This window comes from Parambassis ranga, chromosome 14 (genome assembly GCF_900634625.1).
Source record: "Parambassis ranga chromosome 14, fParRan2.1, whole genome shotgun sequence".
NCBI classification, from domain to species: domain Eukaryota; kingdom Metazoa; phylum Chordata; class Actinopteri; family Ambassidae; genus Parambassis; species Parambassis ranga.
In genome coordinates, this window is record NC_041034.1 from 16,919,357 (window position 1) to 16,940,591 (window position 21,235).

The 21,235-nt window shown below is 42.0% G+C and overlaps 1 protein-coding gene across 1 annotated transcript in view; it reads left to right on the top strand.

Annotated features, from left to right (window-relative positions):
• Positions 1–21,235, top strand: part of spns2 (SPNS lysolipid transporter 2, sphingosine-1-phosphate) — a 52,729-nt gene that overhangs the window by 22,824 nt on the left and 8,670 nt on the right. Inside the window, exons 3-11 of the mRNA XM_028421005.1 lie at positions 4,673–4,809; positions 8,373–8,524; positions 10,397–10,463; positions 13,297–13,439; positions 13,888–14,040; positions 14,243–14,432; positions 16,510–16,575; positions 17,060–17,158; positions 20,141–20,304. Coding sequence (XP_028276806.1) covers positions 4,673–4,809; positions 8,373–8,524; positions 10,397–10,463; positions 13,297–13,439; positions 13,888–14,040; positions 14,243–14,432; positions 16,510–16,575; positions 17,060–17,158; positions 20,141–20,304 — 1,171 coding nt within the window. The remainder of the gene's footprint in view (positions 1–4,672; positions 4,810–8,372; positions 8,525–10,396; positions 10,464–13,296; positions 13,440–13,887; positions 14,041–14,242; positions 14,433–16,509; positions 16,576–17,059; positions 17,159–20,140; positions 20,305–21,235) is intronic.

The window sequence follows — 21,235 nt, forward strand, 5'->3', positions numbered from 1 at the left end:
CTCACTGACATTCACCTCACAGATGATAACTGCAGACTTCATTAGATAAAAGTCAAGAGTTGTTCCTCTTTAGCATAACTCTGTAATTAGTGCCATTCACGTTTTTCTGTGTACTAGTCCATTAGATCTCATAGTCAATATTCACACCAAACAGGCAAGTACAACACAGCATGATTCACCTGTTTCTCACACCACTCAACAACAACACAGTAATGTAACTAATAGCAGGCGTCACAGTCTCCGGTCTACCTGTCATTGTGTCTGCTTTTAGACTCCTCACACAGCCATTGCCCTCACTGGAATGTCTTCAGACAACGGTAATTTGCTCCCTCAGAGGCTGTGAGAAATATGCGCAGCCTCTGATTTGGAATGTGAGCATCAGAACAGGTTTGGCACTCCCACCTGAGGCAGGCATAAAACTGAAATTAAAATTCATCGTATTCTTTGTGGGAAGTTTATCTACCGCACTCCTGTTATCTATTCTGTTAGAGGAACACAGAGTTCAAGAGACTTTGAGTTTTTGGATTCAGGCCTTTGCCACAAAGAAAGAATAAAAAAGATAAAAAGGAAAAAATGATTAACTACTCTATAGAGGCTTTGAAACAGCATTAATAAGTGGTTCAAACAACTCGGGAAGGTTACAAAGACCCCTCTCTTTAGAGCAACATTCTCGTTAATTCAATCACAAATGTCCTTGTCATTAATTAACAGTCTTCTGACTGTAAGTCACTGGTGTGGAATTTACAGCCACTCACAGCCTCAGAGGAAGTAAACATTGTCTTTAAAAGAAAGGAATGTGTGTTAAGTGAACAGCACAGAATATGTTGCATAAGCCTAATGATAAAGGCAGGATGTCAGGCGGAGCTGATACTGTTAAAGTATACAGTTGAGTCACTTCCCTCAGATAGATTGTTAAGTGATGCTGTCATGATCACTGATCACACATCAGGGATTACTCGTGTATTTACTTCATTAAAATGTTCCAATGATATATTCTGCCTCATGAAAAACTCAGTTAATCTGCAGCTAACTCCATCAAGATATAAACAGCTGTGTCGATGCCATGGGTAAATTGACTCTAACACTGAAAAAACAGCTTGTGTGACCTGATATGTTGCTCAGTCAAAGCTGAGCACTGTCCTATAAATAAGGTTATAAGAACTGTTCCTTCCCTTCAGCCTGTAGTGTAAACATCTACAGAGTGTGTCTGCTCCACACAGGCTGTTTGGGCTGCCGCGCTGTGTATTTGTCAGAGTACGTATGCTCCTTATATTAAAGATTAGCATCTCTGGTGATTAGCCAAGCCTTATCTCTGATGGCACTGTGGAGATCACACAAACATGCGGGCCCGCTGGTGTTTCCCTGCACGGCTACATGAATAAACAATGAGACAATAGTGGTCAGCCAAGGAATGTGACTGGTAAGGCTACATTTTATGTTTGTTTCATATTCAAGAGTGGTTTACTGATGTCAATCGAACCTTTCCCCCTGATTACCTTTGCAACAAGGTTATCTAAGTTTTTTCCGACCACAAAATTAGATACATCCTCTGCAAAATGAGTTATGAATAATTAAGATTTTCCTATTACTACTGGTAATTCTGTCTGTCTGCTGTGAGAATTTTGGGTGTGACCTGGTGTCTGAGGGGGTTTATTGTTAGTCGTAGTTTGTTTGTCCTTTCCACAAGGTCTTGAAATAGACTGAACACACGTATTTCTCGTCACTCAGTCCATTCAGAGCAGACAGATCTTCATGAAACCACGTCCATAATATTCAGTTGTCAGCAGAAAACATGTCTGCTTAATACTGCACCAAACAAGTGGCAAAGTGACTGTCTCCTAAATTTAACAGCACAAAGCATTTCCAAGTATGACAGATGTCTGCATTCATGTTTGCAGCCCTCAGTGAAGACTGACAGGAGAACAGTGATATTGTTTTATAGACATGCAGCTTCCTGGGAGCAGATGACCCTTCTTTAATGGTGGAAAGTGAACCTGGCCTCATGGACAGCACGTGCTTTTTATCATTACTCCAGAAGACGTCTTGTACAAACAGAGAATAAATTACAGGAAACAATCAGAGATTTTAGTGGGATGGGGAGAAAGCTCCATTTGATACATGAACTCACGTCTGTCTGTGACTAGAAAGAAAAAAATGCAACAGTGAAACTGGGATTCTGTGGAAGGGTGTACCTGTTTTAGCTTACAACAAACAAACCGGCATCATTCCTTTTTATTACTTTGTCACGTAACAAAAGCATTTTTTTCCTGACTCAAGGTGTGACTATTGTTCATCATCTTAATATTCTGGTTCTAGAAAAAAATGTATTTCCGACAGCCATGGCTCACTTTGTTCAGCTGAGCCAACCCCTGCTTGATCTCACATTAAAACTAAAAATAGTAGTTAAGATATTTGTTTTGCCAGGTTTTGTAACCAAGGTGTTATCTGTTTTTCTATTGGTATCTTCATCTTTGCTTGCACTGAATCTAAACTGTGCTCAGAAAGCAGAGAGGGTAACACCAAACAAATGTGTGCAAACTGTCAAGACCCCGGCTTTATTAACATGTGCTGATGCTGCCAAGAGGTGATAATGAGTCTCAAGAATATGGCAGAGCTTATCATAAAACAAAACAAATAAAACAAAAAATTACATGACATTAGACACACACAGCGAGATGATGGTGTGTGTGGTCATGCTGTAGATTAAAATGAATATATATTTTTGACAAGCTGCTAGAGTGTGAGTAATGATCTCTGCCCCCCAGCTTTTAAAAACCCACGTGGGCCAGCTGGTGGTGGATGATTGTGAACCTCTCCCTCATCTTATCTTCACTATGCACTGCAGAGCCCCTTATTCTATGTGTGTGTGTGTGTGTGTGGCTGTTAAAGCTCTTTTTGAGAGCTGGACCTGCAGGGAGCAGTCATCAGAGTCATTTAGCATTACACAATAGACCTGCAGCACTTAGCTACATAAATGCTGTGATGGAGACCACAGGAAGAAAGAGAAGGAAAGAAGTAAAAGCAGGACACAGGAGGGAGAGCAGTGACATACTCATTATGTGCACTGAAGAGACAAAAGTCATCCGGTGAAAACCCAAACGTCATTAATAATAATGCAAATTAAATTTAAATTAGATTTTAGATTACATTTCATTTTCTGGAATTAGATTTTTCTTCCCCAAAATGACACAGTAAGGTCACATTGGTAAGCAGAAAGTAATGCATTGTAATAATAATTTACATCAATACAGAGACGTTTAATGTATTCACAAAAGGGCAACAGATGCGAGTGCATTATGGTGAAAATGACCTTTGGTTGGTGTAAAAGTGCTTCTAATTTGCAGCTACTTTGCTGGCCCTGTCTCATTATGATGACATATAGCATTAAGATAAGAGAGAAATTCACAATTACAGCAACTCAGCATTTTATCATATTATGCACAAAGTGCAATACAGCACAGTCTGTACCTTCCGAGATTTATAAACCCACCTGCTTCAAAATTATATAAATGATTGCTTTTACATTATATTAGGTAACTAATCTATAAAAAAAAGAGTTTAAAGCACAATGTCTTCTTTTTTTTCTTTTATCAGACCAGAATATCACATGTTTAAAACAACAGTTATGCTATAATCTGATTACTGTCCCTTATCCTGTTGGTTGGCCTCAGCAGCTGTGGGACTGTGATGCCCATATCTTATATAACACCTCCCCCCCATCTCTCTCTCTCTCTCATCTCCTCTCCTCCCTTCCTCCTCTGTATGTTTATGCTGATGATGTGTCAAAACACTCCAGCCTGCCTCCCCATGCTCCCCTCTGTGCTGTCAAGTGTAACATCTCTGCCCTTTCTCTTCTGCAAAGACACAAAACTCTGTTTGAAAGCATTAAAAATGCAGGTCTGTTTGGGTTGGCTCTGCTCATAAATATTGACTAAAAGCCCAGAGAAGGAGGCCGAGTTGTCCAGTGAGCAGTGGGGCAATTAGGGGGACACTTTTTTTTTTTTAAAGCACTTGTGTTCCTTTCACTGAAACATAGGCACTCTTGTAAGAAATTAAGACACAGAAATTATTTATGGACCCACAGCCACCGAGGTCCTCTCCCTGGAATTAAGTGGGAAAGAATCAGTGCTGCTGTGTAATGTATTTGCTATTAATTGTCTTGCTTCTGGATAGTTTAAATTGGGCTCATTAAATATTTTTATTAGTTTGATAGCATCACACATCTGCCACATTTTATCTTCCTCAGACTCTTTTAAGGGCTACTGTATCAGGCTATGATACAAACTGCAGTGTGTCCCTTCACAAATGGAATCTTGTACCACTTTCCTCGTGACATTTGAACATGCTCTATCGTCTGTATTTCATATTCTTGTTTCAGGTTTCTTGTAGTGAATGTAGGGGAGGTGTAACGGAATCCTAATTGGTTAGAGTTGAATGGAGGTGTCCTCTGGCAGCCCTTCACTGTGTATCTGGCTGACTGGTATCACACAGTTGATCTGGACAGGTCTTGACTTAATAAGAGCTCCAGGGAGCTGAACGACTTGGCTCAGTTCAGATGGAATTTTTTTTTTAAAGCAGAAACGTTAAATCTATGCACATATTCTGTATGCCTGCATCAGCAATTTTCTGTCACTATATCCAAAGTAACATTTCTCCTTCTTTCCTTCCACAGTCTTCATCTGTAGCTTTATGGTGGCAGCTCCCATCTTCGGTTACCTGGGCGACCGCTTTAACAGAAAGGTCATCCTGAGCTGTGGCATTTTCTTCTGGTCCATTGTTACTCTGTCGAGCTCCTTCATCAGTAAAGAGGTAAGGCACAGCAGCACTAGCACAGGAGGATCGGTGTTATTATATTAGGCTTGCATTTCCCTACACTGACAAGCTAATTATTCTGTTATGATCTGGATATGCTTGATGTTAAGGCAAGTGAAATGAAATGACACGCTCATTAAGTCGGACACCCGCCTTGCCTTTGTAGACATTCTTTATGTCTCTCTCTCTCCTCTCTTCTCTCTCTCTCTCTCGCTCTCTCTTTCATTGGCAACCAGCCAATCAACTAATGAAGGCCCATGCCTCACAGTTGTCTCAATTACAATACTTTAAAAGATAGGGCCGTCGTTTCACTGCCCCTTGACAAGTGGATTTAGATGTGATATCTCTAAAAGCCCCTGTGTGCTGGGAGGTGTTGGATGCATTAAACATTATTCTTGGGGGTGCTGATGTGGGGTGAGGGGTATCCCACTGAGTGCAGACACTGTATTCCAGTAAAAGGCTGTATATCCATGTGCATGTGTGCGTTGTGTTGACAGAGCTTGTTAACTAGGCTTGATGGACATTTGCAATAAAAATCGAACAGATTGACAATCGGAAGTCGCTCTGCTCTCAGGGATATGTGGCATTAGTTAGATTTATGCAGCACATGGCATGTCTGCAGAGCAACATCGTGGAGTCTCTAGTGAGTAAGCCTTTTTTTTCACTGCCATGGCTTCTCAGCCAAGAGCTGTGGAAAGAAAATGACAGCTCAGAGAGGGTTGATGGACTCAGGATAGCATCCTTTGACTTAAATCCCCTATAGGCCCGTCAGCAAGAAGACAAGATTGCAGCCATTTGCCGAAGCAGGAAATATATTCAGGCTGCTAATGGATAAGCTGAAATTATCATTCCCTCCAACAAATGTCACAAAGGCTACTGTGACTCCTGATGAGAAGGCGAGGAGTGATCATACAGACCTACGAACTCTAACCCCGCCCTTAAGACAAGTCCCTGTGTGTGCCAATCAAATAAGACAACGGTTCATAGAGGTTATATAACAGCACTACGCCGCTGTCGCCACGAGAGATAAGGGACATGACATGTAATGAAATGTTAATGACCACTTACAACTGAGTCCTATCATTACGCATTTAAGACACTCTGGGGCATTTTAGAAGGACTTGCAGCAGATATGGAATTTAGATGTTATATAACAGAAAATTACCACCGTCACAACGTGGAACTGCTACTTTTTTCTGCATGACCACAATAGATTATCCTTATAAAAACATAACTTGTAAGTACCTTCCAAGTTGAAACGGATTAATGTGGCTTACAACTTCTGAGTGAGAGGAGATAAATGTGTTTCCCATCTTTCTTCCATTCCTTCTATTTATATCCTTTTCAAATGAAACCATGACTCAGTTCAATCAGTCTCATCTTATGAATGGATAATCAATGAATGGAACTCTGTTGTTGTAAGGCTCAGCTGCATAGAATGATATTCTTCTTAGCCAATCATATTTACAGCAGCAACCAATACTGAATGTCCCAGAAAATGAGTCAGAGCAGCCAGGTAAGATGCACTTGTAGTTGAGTTGAAACAAGTACACTTACAAGCAACAGATGAATAAAACAGGACTATGAGTGGCTGGGAAGCTGAAGTGAAAGACGATGAGGGATGAATAGTAAAACATGGGTCAGCTTGTAAACTTTTGCTCATTCAGCATGCTGGGTCATTCAGTAACAGGGTCGATTTTCCTAAACCTCTCCTGTAGTCCTCTGAACTCTTCAATCGGTTGTCACAAAACCAGATTTTTGTGGCGCCTCCTTGGCTCTGATACTTGTACTTTTTTTGTTGCTGTCACTGTTTGCATGATTTCTGTTCCAAGTGAAGATGATAGTCTGATGACCACACACGCAAAAAGAGCTACCATCACAATCCCACTAAACACTGGGCCATTATAGCAAGAAAACAGCCTCAACAGAATCATTTTAAAACAATGTGACAAACATATTATCATATTACTGAGAGCGCAGCTGGGATCAATCATACACACAGGAGATGTTCAAATAATACAGATTCTGTAAAAACGGAGGATTGTAAACACATATTACTGGAATGAATCTGGCTGAATACCACAGCAGAGATTACTTGTCCCCTGAGTGTCATTTTACGATGAGGTGTATGTGCAGGGCAGCCTCCAGAAGATGTTTGATGGCTGTGTGTATTGCTGTGTGTATGACCTTGTGACATGATGCTCCATCCACCAGCACAAAGCCTGGAGTGATGGCTGAGCACTCAGGTCAGCTCTAAGGTTACCGTCTGAGCTCTGCCTCTGCTTCAGCCCCCTCATTAATGCCTTTTCACTGAGTGCAACCTTATCACGCTCTCACACACTTATATGACGAGAGCACACATAATAGATACTGTCTGCCTACATAACGTGAAGAACTGTGAACACAAGAGATGTCAGCAAGTGTGACAGTCTGTCTTCATTGCATCAATGCTGCCTAAGTATATGCAACTGGTTCTCATTAGACTGGCAAACAGTGCACAATTTAGTGGCCAATGTTTGCTTCTTTTTTTGGGGGGGGGGGGGGGGGGGTTCTTTGCAGCCTTGCAAGCAGACATAGGAGTCCAGAGAGTAGTGGTTGCTATGGCAACAGTTGACAATCCAGCTGCCTACACAGGTGCCTGCACACTCCCATTAAAGCCTTTTAAGTATTCGTCTTTTTATTTATCGCTTATTCATCTGATAGGGGAGCAAATGGCATGGTAACATGTTGATGGAGATTCTCAGTCATCCAGGTCATCATACGTAGAGTAATCTCAGATTAAACATATTAAGGTTTCCTTCTGTGTGGTTGCAATGCTATTCCACAATACCAAGTGAGATAACGTCACCAAAAGTTTTAATAAATTCAAACTCGGTTTGATAGCCAGGAAGTTTACGTGCTTGTGCCGGTCATTTCTTCTCATATATATAGGACATTTCATACATCACAGGTGTTTGATCACACAGACTTGTGTGTCAGTTTTGGAACCCAATATGTAGAAGATAAATATATCAGATGGTGTGGTGTTCCCCACTATGTGGCTTTTATCCACACCAGCACTTGTAACTGTTAAATTACCACTGATTCATTCACTGACACATTGAATCAGCACTGAATAGTGCCGGCATTAAATTGCTCTCAACAAGGGCTATGGATATGCTTGAAAAATGGATCATGATTTCAGCAAAGAGGCAATATTGAGCTTTTCAACTGTATATTTGGACAAAATAAGCAACATAACATAAGCCCAGTGACACCTAATTCCACTATAATGGAGAAAGGGCATAAATGTACACTGCTAATATCTCTTAACACTGTGCAAATATCACATCTATGGCATGGATGGATACATATTTTAGAGTGAACTGTCCCTTTAAATGCCATTACAGTGCTACCAAGTATTGTGAGGACTAAAAGGAGAGTTGAGAGATTCCTCTCCTGGTAGAAATAACTGCAAATGCTTAGCATGAAAAAGGTCATCTGACCTAACATTGTGCTCTGAGAGAAAGTTTCCCTGCAGAGCTGCAAAACTCACAGTCCTTCTTTCTCTCTCTCTGCAGTACTACTGGCTTTTTGTGCTCTCCAGAGGACTGGTGGGCATTGGGGAGTCCAGCTACTCCTCCATCTCTCCCACCATCATTGGAGACCTGTTCACAAACAACAGCCGCACCATGATGCTCTCTGTCTTCTACCTGGCCATTCCCCTGGGAAGGTAAGTGACTGACAGAGAAAACATCTATTTTGGGAGTTTATGAAGCTATAGATTGGTTTTCACATGTTAAATCTAAAATGAGTTATCCCCGCACAAACAAGGTCCTATTCTATCTGGCTCTCAGAAGCTGCTATACAATGTCCGTCTCAGAAAGAAAAGTACAAAATACAATTGGTCCTGTGAAGTTTTGGGGATCTGGTGTGGGGGTGTGGGAATAGGAAGTATTATTAAGCTCAAATCTCCAGCCTTTTCAGTTCATTCAATCATAAAAAGGGCCACAGGGAGAAAACAAACAAAGCCAAGTGATGAAAGATGAATGTAGCAGTGGATGCGGTGCAGGAGTACAGTACAGTTCTTAACAGCATGTGCCTGAGCCAGTGCTGCATGCTGTGTTGTGTGCCATCATCTGCCCCACCAGGAAGTGGGATGTGCTGCAGCTTTAGTATTTTAATTTATTAAAATTAAAAAATTATTAAAATTTAACTAATTTATTAATTAGTTTTAAGGGAAATGGCAGAGATGAATTGTTATACAACACATTTAATGTACTATCAATTAATTGCAAACTGGAGACACCTGAACATATGAGGAAATAAAAGACTAAACTGCCCTCTGAGTGGTCCTGTTTCGACTTGCCAAAATGTTTGGGTCACTGTAAACTGCCCAGCAACACAGACAATAGAAGGTGAAAGAGTGGGGCCTCAGTAATGTGCCGTCAAACATCCTATCCAGTCTCCCACTTGTTTGTCTTTACTAAGGTTGTTATGACCGTTTCCAGGAAATGACCTCAGAAATTAGACCAGATTCATAGGAAATGAATTTCCCTGCTCTCTCTTTTTTTTTGTCACCCCGTCATTTTAAACACGGACATGTTTCTGAGCCATGCTGTGGGTTGTTGTGAGCATATTTTTTAGGCTCAGATTTTATTGTTGGTGTTGAACTTTCCAAACAGTCTCTGGGTGGACTCTGATAAGATTATGAGCTGCTAGCCACTGACTGGAAATATATGCTGTCTGAGCGTGTTTATACTGCAGTGTTATTTTTGGAGAAATAACTATGGAAGCATAAACACAGACCGCTCCCCCCCTTTGCTGACAGTTTGTGTAAAACCAGGTAACCATGTTTAGGCCCTTTAGCAGCCAAATACTGATAAGAACCCGCTGAAAGATGTTGGTTACATTTGGACATTAATCTTTTTAATGGAAAACAGCATGTTCTGGGCAGAGGCTCTACTCATCTACTCACGCACACAAACACTGAGAAATAAGACTGTGTGACAGAGAGGAAGAGGTGAAACAAACTATGTAGAGAAGCTACGACTTTACTTGAATTCCTGGTCAAAGCTATCGGTTGAATCCTTTCTGCCCTTTAAAAGCTTATCTGATCTGATCTAATCGGGCAACATTTCCCTCAAACGTTTCACTGCTACCGGTATTTTCCATCATGACACACAAAACACCATTTAGCTCAGGTAGTGAAATTCAATTACTGTGACAGCACGGCCTGTGGCTGACATCCTTGTTAGTGTAGCATTCTGTGTGATCACAGAAGGAAACTATGGACCTGCACAGTATATGACTACAAGCACCCACAAATAGTCTAACTAGTCAAACTGCTGAACTGGTGCTTTCAATATCATGTCAACTTCTTCAGGTTGAGTACCACAACACTCAACAGCTTCAATCAGTCTACAAACAAGATATGTGTTGTGTAGGCGTAAGCTTATGTAAATGACAGACTTGTCTAACTCATGACAGTGACTCATATACTGTCTATATATAATGTGTATTCACAGATCTGAGTGAAGCCGGATCAGAGGACTGTAGGAGATGATAGGTGTTACTAACATGTAGTCTTTGTGTCCCTCTACAGTGGGCTGGGTTACATCCTGGGAGACAGTGCTAAGGTGGCTGCAGGAGACTGGCACTGGGCGCTGAGGGTAAGAACATCATCAGCTCCACAGAAACATGAGCACACATGATCCTGGGGGGATTAGTTGTGAGGGCTGTCATGGATCTTGGGTCAGAGGGGTCAGTAGTGGCAGTTGGGGAGGGGGGGTGTACATGTGGCCGTGTAAAGTGACAAGACAGAGGACAAAATACTGGCTCAATAAATAGCAACACATGTAACAAAGACACAGGTACTTTCCTCCATCGTATGTGCGAATGCTCCCTGGGTATCCCATTTTGGCACAAAGTATTAGAATTTTATAACTTTGCTGGTATCTCCACATTTATGCCTCATGGCATAAAAAAAAAACATAAACACCAACCCTGACAAAAAGCCATCACACACCTAACACTGCAGGAGTGGAAACTTTAAATAACTGAGATAATGTTGGCTAGAATAAGGGGCAAAAACCCTGCAATACTGAGATGTTGGGACACCTCAATTTAGTTATCTTTTTCTGAGATTGTGCCTTAGTTCCCTTTCTTAACATAGTTAGACAGGTTTTATGGCCGCTATATCATTTGTATGTCGTCTTTTTTCCCCGTGTTCTAAATGCATTCCACCAGGACTGCTTGTGACTCATGTCACGTTATTGTCTGACCATACCACTGTGACGTCTGTATGCTGTACCGCTTCAGCTGTTTTGTTTTGTGTGTTTCATGTTCATACTAAAAACTTTAATTACAAAAAAAACAGAGCACAATAGGTTGAATGAGTTTCACATGCATCCAATCTGCTGCAGAAATATTTCCAAACTAGGAAGCTATATGCTGTAGTGCTGTAGTTTTGATTGAATAGCTGCAGCAAGAAAAGTAGAGTTTCTATCAAAGATCAAGGTTGGTGTGAGCTGCTGTAAACACAGTTATCTTTCATTACACATTGTCCACAGAGGTCATCTCAGACGCAGCAGGATCAATGTCAGCTTCACTGACAAAAAAGACAAGATGTCAAGGTTTCATTCTGCGTGTAATTTCTATTAAAATGCTGATCTGAAAAAAAAACAATAAACACCAGCAAATTAGGGCAACTACAGCTTCTACTTTGAATAAAAGAAAGAAAAGTGCCAGGTAAATGATGGTACCATGTTTAAGGAAGACATATTTGAGGCAAAGCAGCAGTTTGACCTGACACAAAGACACTATGTAGCTCAGACAACGTCCCAAAGGTATTCCAAAATCATTAACCAGGATGCCGGTTAATCAAAGCCTAATTTTAACTCTCAAAATAAATTGAAAGAATAATGCAGATAAAGCACTTAGTGGACTGTTTTTTTTTTGCTGTACACTTACTTAGGAGGAGACAGGTGTTAAATCAGGAGCATAAATCACTGTTGTCAAAGCCTCCTACTGTGAGTCCACTGAGCACTCAAAACAAAGCGTCTCAAAGTGAGCTGCCCTATAACACATACCAGGCATAATGGGGAACACTAATAAAGGTCCTAACAGGACTCCCAAGGAGCTGCTGAGTTCAGGGTCAACCTTTAAAATCTTTCAAACAAATTATGACCTGACTCTTCTTATGAACTGACTGACATTTTAAAGCATTTTAAACATTCTCTTATTGTGCAGAAAGAGATTCCTGGACATGACAACTTGCTGAGCAGGAAGTCTATATCTTCTTGGCCTCAAAAGAGCTGTGCATTTTGTTCCAAAGCTGCCACAATGACATTCCGATAAAACATTCTCAAAGCCAATTAATCACTAGTGTGGCATGCGGGGAAAAACAAACACCAAGACATGAAATGAGCTACTGTGCGGCAGCATCCTGCTTAAAGGAAAAAACACTGCGCCGCTTCCGGTTGTTTTTGTTCCAGCTACCTTCCTGAAAATTTCGATGGTTTGAAGGATCAAGGGTGATCCATACAAATGAGGAGCATGAGAGGGCTAGTAGCTAATTTCTTTGATTGCTCACCATCCCAACAGGAAGTGTTTAATGGGCCCTGTGGGAGTCAAGGTCAAAGGTCACAGACTCCCAGTGTCTCAATGAATAAGTATGAGGAGATGTAAAGCTGCAAAAAAGCAAAATATTTATTTTCCACTTCAATGAAAGAAGGGTTATCTTCCACTGGGCTGCCTCACTCTGGAAGCTCCTAATAAGATTCTAATGTAGATGCAATTAAGTTCTTCCATATAAGCAGGGGATTGCAGAGAAGACACAAATAGGATATTATGAGGGAAGCTATAATCCTCACACTTCTGAGACCATAACAATGGTGTTGAGCCACATTATGAGCCACAACACACAAACACACACATACCACAGTACTTACATAAATGGGCTTTTATGAGCAACAAAATATAATATGATGAATTTCCCCTGACATATAAAATTGCTTTTGCTTTTGTGAGCAATTTGTATCGCTCTCTCACATATCCCACCCTGCCCTTTGTCTTTGTCTCCCCGACACAGACACACACAGGTTCCAACATGCTGCCACAGAGGATAATAGTAAACACAATAGAAGATGGGTACTCGGGAGGTTTTTACCTTGGTGCAAAGCTCACAAAGCAGCTCTCAAAGCCAAAAAGCTCTTTTAGATTTATGTATGCTTATAAGCCCACACCCACACAGACACACACATCGTGTCAATGGAGTAAGGAAAGGGAACATTCTGAGTTTCAGAGGGCTTGTATAGGATGTCAGACGTATCAGCAAACACAGTAGCCATCCATTCAGACTGTAAACACGCTGTCCCTTTGTTCTCGGGCTAACATCTCCCCCCTAACCGCTCCCACTGTCTTGTGTTCACATGATTCAAGCACTCAGATGTCTCTCTGAACTAAATCCAATCTGATGGATTGATTGATTTCCTCTCCTGTTAGGTGTCCCCACTTCTAGGTATCACAGCAGGAACTCTGATCCTGCTCTTTGTGCCTGAGCCAAAGAGGGGCATCGTTGACCCGATGGGAGGACGTATCAGGACTCGCACCTCCTGGGTCTGTGATATGAAAGCACTCGCAAAGAAGTAAGATTTGCGATCAGTATTACATAGTAGATCAAGTTTTGGTTATTCATTACTCATGATTACTCAGAAATGAATGTGCTATACACCCCATATGGTCGCCTTAAAAACACGGACATGAACAAGTATCATTCACATGCATCTATGACACTACTTTCTATAAAAATGGAACCATGACTATTTTAGGTAAGCAACCAAAAAGTGTGACTTTTAGTTGCACACCGTCTCCCTTATTCACCACTACAAGAATCATGGAAGGTGTGTGTGTTATTTTTGGCTCAGCCTGAGCTGCAAATCATTTCACTGTACTTACCAGTTAGCATTTAAGCTGCTTTAAGTTAACATAATAGTCTAATCTTTTTATCTGTTATCAGATGACTTTTTTGTGTCTTTTTTAAAACCAAGATAATCTCTTGTTTGTTTCTGTCTGTGTGTGTTTCTTCATGGCCAGTCGGAGCTATGTGTTCTCCTCCCTGGCGTCGTCAGCGGTGTCATTTGCCACAGGTGCGTTTGGTATGTGGATTCCACTGTACCTTGCCAGAGCCCAGGTGGTGCAGAAGACAGCGGAAGACTGCACAAAAGAGATTTGCAGTAACAGAGGCAGGTGAGAGGTTAATGACTAAACACAGCGTGTGAATTCCTTTCAACTGCTCCTTCTGTGTGACCTGTGTAAAGCTACCAACATCATTTTTACATAAGAGATAAAAAGATGGTGAATTAATCTTACTACATTTCCTTAAAAAAACATGAAACACTACATAGATGGCTGCCTGGTATCTAAATAAAATATTGGCTATGTCCTCCAGCCTTATCTTCGGGGCGATCACCTGCGTGACGGGACTGTTAGGTGTGGTCATAGGAGCAGCCACCACACGCCTGTGTCGCCAGAAGACGGAGCGAGCCGACCCCCTTGTGTGTGCTGTCAGTATGCTGGGCTCAGCCATCTTCATCTGCCTCATCTTTGTGGTAGCCAAGAAGAGCATTGTTGGAGCTTATGTAAGTCTGCACCTTTTGTATGTATTGTGTCTGTATGGGGACTTTGTGGTGAAGTATGATCGTGCTTTATTACCTCCAATCAACATGTCTCAGTGAAAAATGTCCCTTTGACAAACAGTGAAATTAGTATGTGAATTATGAATTAGCTTTAAGGTATGAGAATTAAGGACAAAATAGTCCATCTAACAAGAGCAGGTTTTTTAATCGGGGTGTGGTTAATGTGTAAATGAGGTAGCAAAAGGACACCTTGCCTGATATCTGTTCCTCTCAGGCCCCTGGGCGGGTGGGTGTTTCTACTCATATGAATAGCTTTAATTAGCGGGTTAGACTGAGATGGCCTGAGGAGCTGCTGCAGGTAGCTGAGGTTCAAACTTCGCCTGGTTAAAAGTCAAGAAGCACTGTGTGATTAATTGCCTTGTGAAGCAGGAAAGGGTGCAACTTAATAATCATGAAACAATGAACTAAACAAGCACAAACTTCTCACTCTTATCAGTGACAAAGGAATAGGAACTGACTCTCAACAAGTTGGCCTGTAATGCTGGAAATCTGGAAAATATTTCCCATGCGTGTAAAGGAACATAACAAACAGGCTTCCATATCCTAAATATGTGACCTTGGCTGACGCTGGCAAGTCTGGCCTCATATTGCATTTCACTGAATCAGTGCACAGTTTTTACACTCAATGTGAGGTGATCAAGGGCATATTAAACCCAAAAAACATACAAAATATTGATTTAATTGTACACACAATAAAACACTGTAAAAACTGCTAAATAGTAGTTTCAAATATGCTTCAAATAACTGATTCAATGAAGTAAGATTTCTTTGAACTTGGTGAAAGGTGCACATTTATCAGGTGTTTGACAGCAGCATGACTCAGCCAATTAGACCTGAGGTGCTGAAGTATCCGTATTAATTACATGATTACAGATCTGTCGGGCTCAATTTTATACACCGCTTTACAGAAACAGGCTTTAACTTCTGCTAATGGACTCAAATGACATCAGGTTTCTATCTCTGCATGAATCACAAAGGTGAAGTATGGGCTGCTAAATGTCATACATCTTATTTGTAATCTTTTCTCATGTCAGCAACCAATTTTGTTGCATAAAAACATACCAAAATATGAAAGTATTTCCATTCCCACAGGCCCTAAGTTCACCACTCTACTGTATAATATTAAATCATCTTACAGTACAGCAGCAGTTGTAAGCGATCAACTCAAGTTTCATGGCAAAGAGCTGACAGATGTGTCATATTATAAAGCGTGACGTGGTTTTGCAGTGGTCAGTGCTGCTCTGTCGAGGCCGATTGACCCTTTGCAGCTGTTGTCTCATCAACACATAGCTAATCTGAGGAGAGGCCGGGCTGCTCTCTTCTAAGAGGCAACATGTCGGTCACGGTGTCTGGTTCGCAGCTCTTAGATCAGACCTGTCTACATCTCCACTTGTCAGACTCCTTCTGTAGCTCTCTGTACTTTACTGTAGGTCTGGCAGAGGGGGTTATTCTACCAGCAGGAAAACACACATCAATCGGCTGTCAGACGAAACTAGCCGATGCAGATACACAAGATTCCACTGCAACCAAATCCCTCTGGCTCTGTGTTTATGAAAGCAGCCAAGTTGCAACACCAGCTGCTACCCATCAATGTACAGTAGCCTACATGTACACACACATGCTCCGCTATGTTGTTTAAAGTTTACATTTCATGCACCACCCTCTCAGAAGTAGGACATAAATTCATATCTTGCAGCTGGACCTAATCTTAGCAAGTGTTAAAATGTTTTCCACACTGAATAGCTGTGACAAGAATAAACAATTCTTATCATCCTGTGATGTTTTTCAGTTCGTGGGCTAAATACTCAGCTCAGCGGGACCAAAATGAAGGCCTGCACATCCACATATAATTGGGCCACGGCATAATAACATGTTTTTGAACCAATGTAACCAAAGCACTTTTTTTCAGCAGTGGATTCCCACACACACGATAGCTACAGCCCCCGTTGCTGGCTTTCTGTCATGAAAATTGGCTGATAATAATTAGTACTGAATGGGAAATTTCTCCTTCTTTATTTAGGTTTGCATCTTTATCGGAGAGACACTGCTGTTCCTGAACTGGGCCATAACAGCAGACATTTTAATGGTGAGTAGTACAGAGAACCTATACTTATCCTCTGGGTCACTGGAAATTCCTACAACAAACTAAACTGAATGGCAGCCATCCAATCAGACGCAGTTTAGAGCTGTGAAATGGAAGTGGAACTTGTAGGGTACAGAGTAGGTGGGGCCGATAATTGCTGCCTTGACTGATTCACAGAAACAAATGGAGCCCTTTTTCTAATGTATGATTTGGCATCTAAAAGTAACAACAGGAGGTCCAATGACCCAAATGAAATTAGACTTCCAGTAAAGTAGGCGTAGGAGCCAGCTGCTAAATTTCTAATTAGGTTGAAGAGTTTGTACATACAGAGCTTGTACATGATTGTCAGGTCTGTCAGAGGTGTCCTGACCCATCAAGGTAGGCTCTGCCTGCTTAATTAATGACTCCAAGAATTATTTTAAGTGAATATTTCTCCCTCAGTTTCTTCATCACCTTACACAACCTTCTGATTTTGTTCTCTGCGCAGTTTGTTGTCATTCCCACACGAAGAGCAACGGCCGTCGCCTTTCAGAGCTTCACTTCTCATCTCCTGGGCGACGCAGGAAGTCCATACCTCATAGGCTTGGTAAGACTCTCCCAACAGCGACACTTGAGGTTGTGATGGGGTATATATTTAACATTTATCCGGTCGTAAATCTGGAACTCCAAGCACCCGATTCATACACACACGATGCATTCAGGTACCAGCTCAAGCCATTGCTTTAAGTAGGCCGCTGCTGCAGTGAGGTACAAGTGTAGCTTTTAGCACACGTCTCAGGAGAGCTGGTGAACAGAGTTGTGATTTCAACACTGCTCTTCAGGCTGTCAGTCGTACTCTCTAGTAAATCTCATGGGTCCCAGGAGGGGCCATTGCTACTGTTTTTGATTGGTCAGCAGGGTTCTTACTAGGACGCTAGGCTTCACAAGGTCAGTCAGCCCCAAATCTAGGCATATACACCCAAAGAATAGCATCCGGGATGCCAGGATAAAAGTGCTGCTTGCTATTCAATAGAGCATGAAACAGGATTCACTTCGGACTGTCAAGCAGCATTCCTTTCATTTTAAGTTGAGAAAGGACATTTCTGAAGTTAAATACTCTGTAGCAGCACACATTCTGCATGCTTTAGATGAGCAGGAGAAAAATGAGCTCCTCTGCACAGACATGCAAACACATACAACAATCTGCTGCAGCAACATCACAGTCAAACTACACATCACAGTCTAGCCCCATGTCAAACTCTTGTATCAGTGTTTATAATGTACTTTGGTGCCAGGAAATTGCTGAGAGAAAAACGTCCACCTTATCATGATGTGTTTACATTGAGTTTTATTGTTGTACCTCTGGCTCACATCCTGGGTTATGTTCACAAAGGCAGCGGAAGCCTTTGATTAGTGAATCAAACTGATCCTGCGATCTTCTGTCAGGGTCTGACAGGCTGGTAAAAGGCACAGCTGTCTGTTGCAATGTTAAACTATTGTCAAAGGCAGATAAAAGAAGCAGCCAGTTACCTCCGAGCAGAAGACAAGCTCTCCAAAAGACCAAACAAACCTGCCTTTGAAACAAAGTCCAAATTCTTGGAATCAGGCTCAAAGGCTGGCACTGCATTGTTTCAGCAAATCATATAAATCATCTTACATTGTACAAACTGACAGAATGTCTCGCTTGCTGCTAAAATGTCTTTGATGTTGTAACAAGACAAATTCTGATAACTGATTGGTCATTTAGGTAGCAGAATATCCACACGTGCCAGTTTCACTCCCTGTGCAACAAATAAACCAATTAAGAATTGTGCATTTGATCAGCTTAAAGATAAACTAAACTAATTAATTAATGATTGACAGATGAAATGGTAGGGTTTCACCCTTACACCCTTTGTGGAAACGGGAAGGCCCAGCACAATTTCCTTTGTCATTTTTTGATAATAGTCCAAGCTACAGAGACAGTGCAGTACAGACACACTGCCAAGTAGAATTACACAGACATGGCCCGACAGGAGGGCAGCCACCCCGCTCTACTCCATCCAACTCTGCTCTGAGTGACATACTGAATGTCCGAGTGTTTAGAACTCCTCCACAAACCCTGGCTGACTCTGCTTAGTGGGAGCTGACGCTGCACACCGTACTCCAAGTGCGTCACCACTCAATGCCTCAACTCCTGAACTGAGGTTTCGCACGCGAGTGCGACGGACTCGCCGTGACGCACGCTTGAGTGCAGGCAGATATCGCCCATGCAGACGGCCACACATACTGTGAATGAGCAAAGTGGAGAATCTCGAGAAAAACGCACACCAGTGGTTATTGCTAAGCAACCACAGGAGAAAGTGAGTGAGTCAGTCAGTCCTTTTTAGTTCACAATTGGGTTTTGACACCAAACAGACATGAAGATTATCCAACACATCCAAACCAGAGTGGTATTTCCAGTCACTTTTTGTGGGAAAGCCTGCAGAGAGCGATGCCTACATGTCACGCAACTTCCTGCTATGTGAAAAACTGCTTTAGTATATCTAAAATCCTCTTGAGCCTGAACCACATTTCCTCTCCAACAGCACGTAGACCCAGGCAGTTGTCACTTAAGAATCCCCTGAGAAACACATAATGGACTCCTCCTATACTGTGTGACTAGGAGATGGCCACGGGGAGAGTGGGTAACGGGGGGAACGCCAGGGACAATCTCTCAGCAATCTTCCGAGAAATGCCTTCTATCTGGATAATTACGCATGCAACAGTTTGCTGTGTATTTTTAGCTAAGCTGCACTGTGCAGGTTGCAGGCAATTTACTGTACCTGAAGAAAAAGGCCACACACAAACGCACACACACACATACAGCTGCTGGCCGTTTTGTGTTTTATTTCCTCCATCTTATCCCTTTTTGTGTAATCACTTCTCATTATGCACGCACCCGCCTCACACATGCACATACTGCGCACACACACAGTCCCTCCCTCCGACATCCTCAAGTCAGCAGTTCTCCAGCTCTCTCCCTGAAGAATCTGGTTCTGCTGACGCTAACATGAAATCAATGTGCTTCATCCACTGTGACCTACGACCGCTCAAACTCTTGCTCACATACAAGATGAGAAGCTCCCCTCTTGATCCTGTTGTGCATACCTCCACACAATCTGCTAAAAGCTACCATCAGCAGCCTCCTCTTCGTCAAAACTGTCAATACAGTGATCTACGTTATTGAGCTGCCATATGAGTGATACAGAGGGAGGCAAAAATGGTTGCATCACACCCACCATTCTCCAGCTGTTGTTTTTCACAGCACATGCACAACAGACCGAAGACCTCAACATGACGCTGAGCTATTAGCTGTGAAATCCTGCCTTGCTTAAAACAAAAACAGGGCGTCTTACATCACGCTGTGTGACACTTTTATCTGTTGCTATGATGCTGAACTCATTCTGGCAAGGTGTTCATTGTGTGTGTGTGTAGCCAGCATAGCATCATGCAGTGTGTCAGTGCTGAATGACTAATAATATTTCTCTTCTCTTCTCCTTGTGTGTGTGTGTGGATTCTGGGTGATGTGGGTGTGTGACATTGTGTATTTGTGCTGGCCTGGGCGCAGATCTCCGATGCCCTTCAACAGAGCTACGCAACATCAGAACTATGGCAGTTCCTGAGTTTGGGTTATGCCCTCATGCTATGTCCCTTCATCATCGTCCTGGGGGGCATGTTTTTCCTGGCCACTGCACTGTTTTTCTTGGATGACAGAGAGAAGGCCGAGAAACAGTAAGTGATTCAGACATTGTCTAAACGAGTCGTTATTCCATTTATTATTTACTTGTTCATTCTTTAAATATTTCATACTTGCTTGAGTTATTCCTCAGTGACTTTCTGTTTAAAAGTCCAAAATTCTAAACATACCAATTGGGTATCACAAAGCGAGACACTCCAGATGTTGGTTTGATTCTCAGTACACTGCAGACCAAACAAGGTTAGAGACTATTGCCTTGATAATATGCTCTTTTGAAGAGGCCAACAAGTGATGCCAACAACGATGCCAACTCTGCAAGACTCAGAAAAGGCCCCTGAGCCAATAAAAAGTCCCAGTCAGCTAAAAGTACTGCAGAGCTGACTCAAGCTGTTCTGGCCATCAATTTATTAAAGTGTACTTTGACTTTTACCAGCCCCAGCCCCCTCCCCCTATTCATGCATTCATATTTTCCTCTTTCGAACACTAAAGACACGAAGCGCTGGGCACAGTAGCCAGTCATGGCCTTAAAAGGCTAAAACAAACACACTCATCCTCTCTCAGATGGTGAGACATGACTTCTTGTTTCTGTTGTTCCTACATTTTTATCACTTAGACTCGCTCCCCTGGTGCCAGCGCTCTCAGAAATGACTTCCTTCCTGTTGAAGATGAGGGACATTTTTAGGCAGGATGGTAGACTGATGTCTGACGTCTGTCTGCAACCTTGTCTTCACCCTGTGGAGTTAGTTGTTGGTTTCCCACACCCTAACCCGTCCTAAACGCTACCACTGAAACAGAAGAAATGTTTTTTTCTAATCATATTTAGGTTAAAAATCGAAAAAGAAATGTGGAAAGTGTAAACGTCATGGTTAGGTGGTTCTACATTTTTAACCAAGCTGTTAATATGTCCTCTGAGTAATGTTAATATAAGTTTATTAAGGGGTCTCTGCAAAGGAACACATCCCGGCT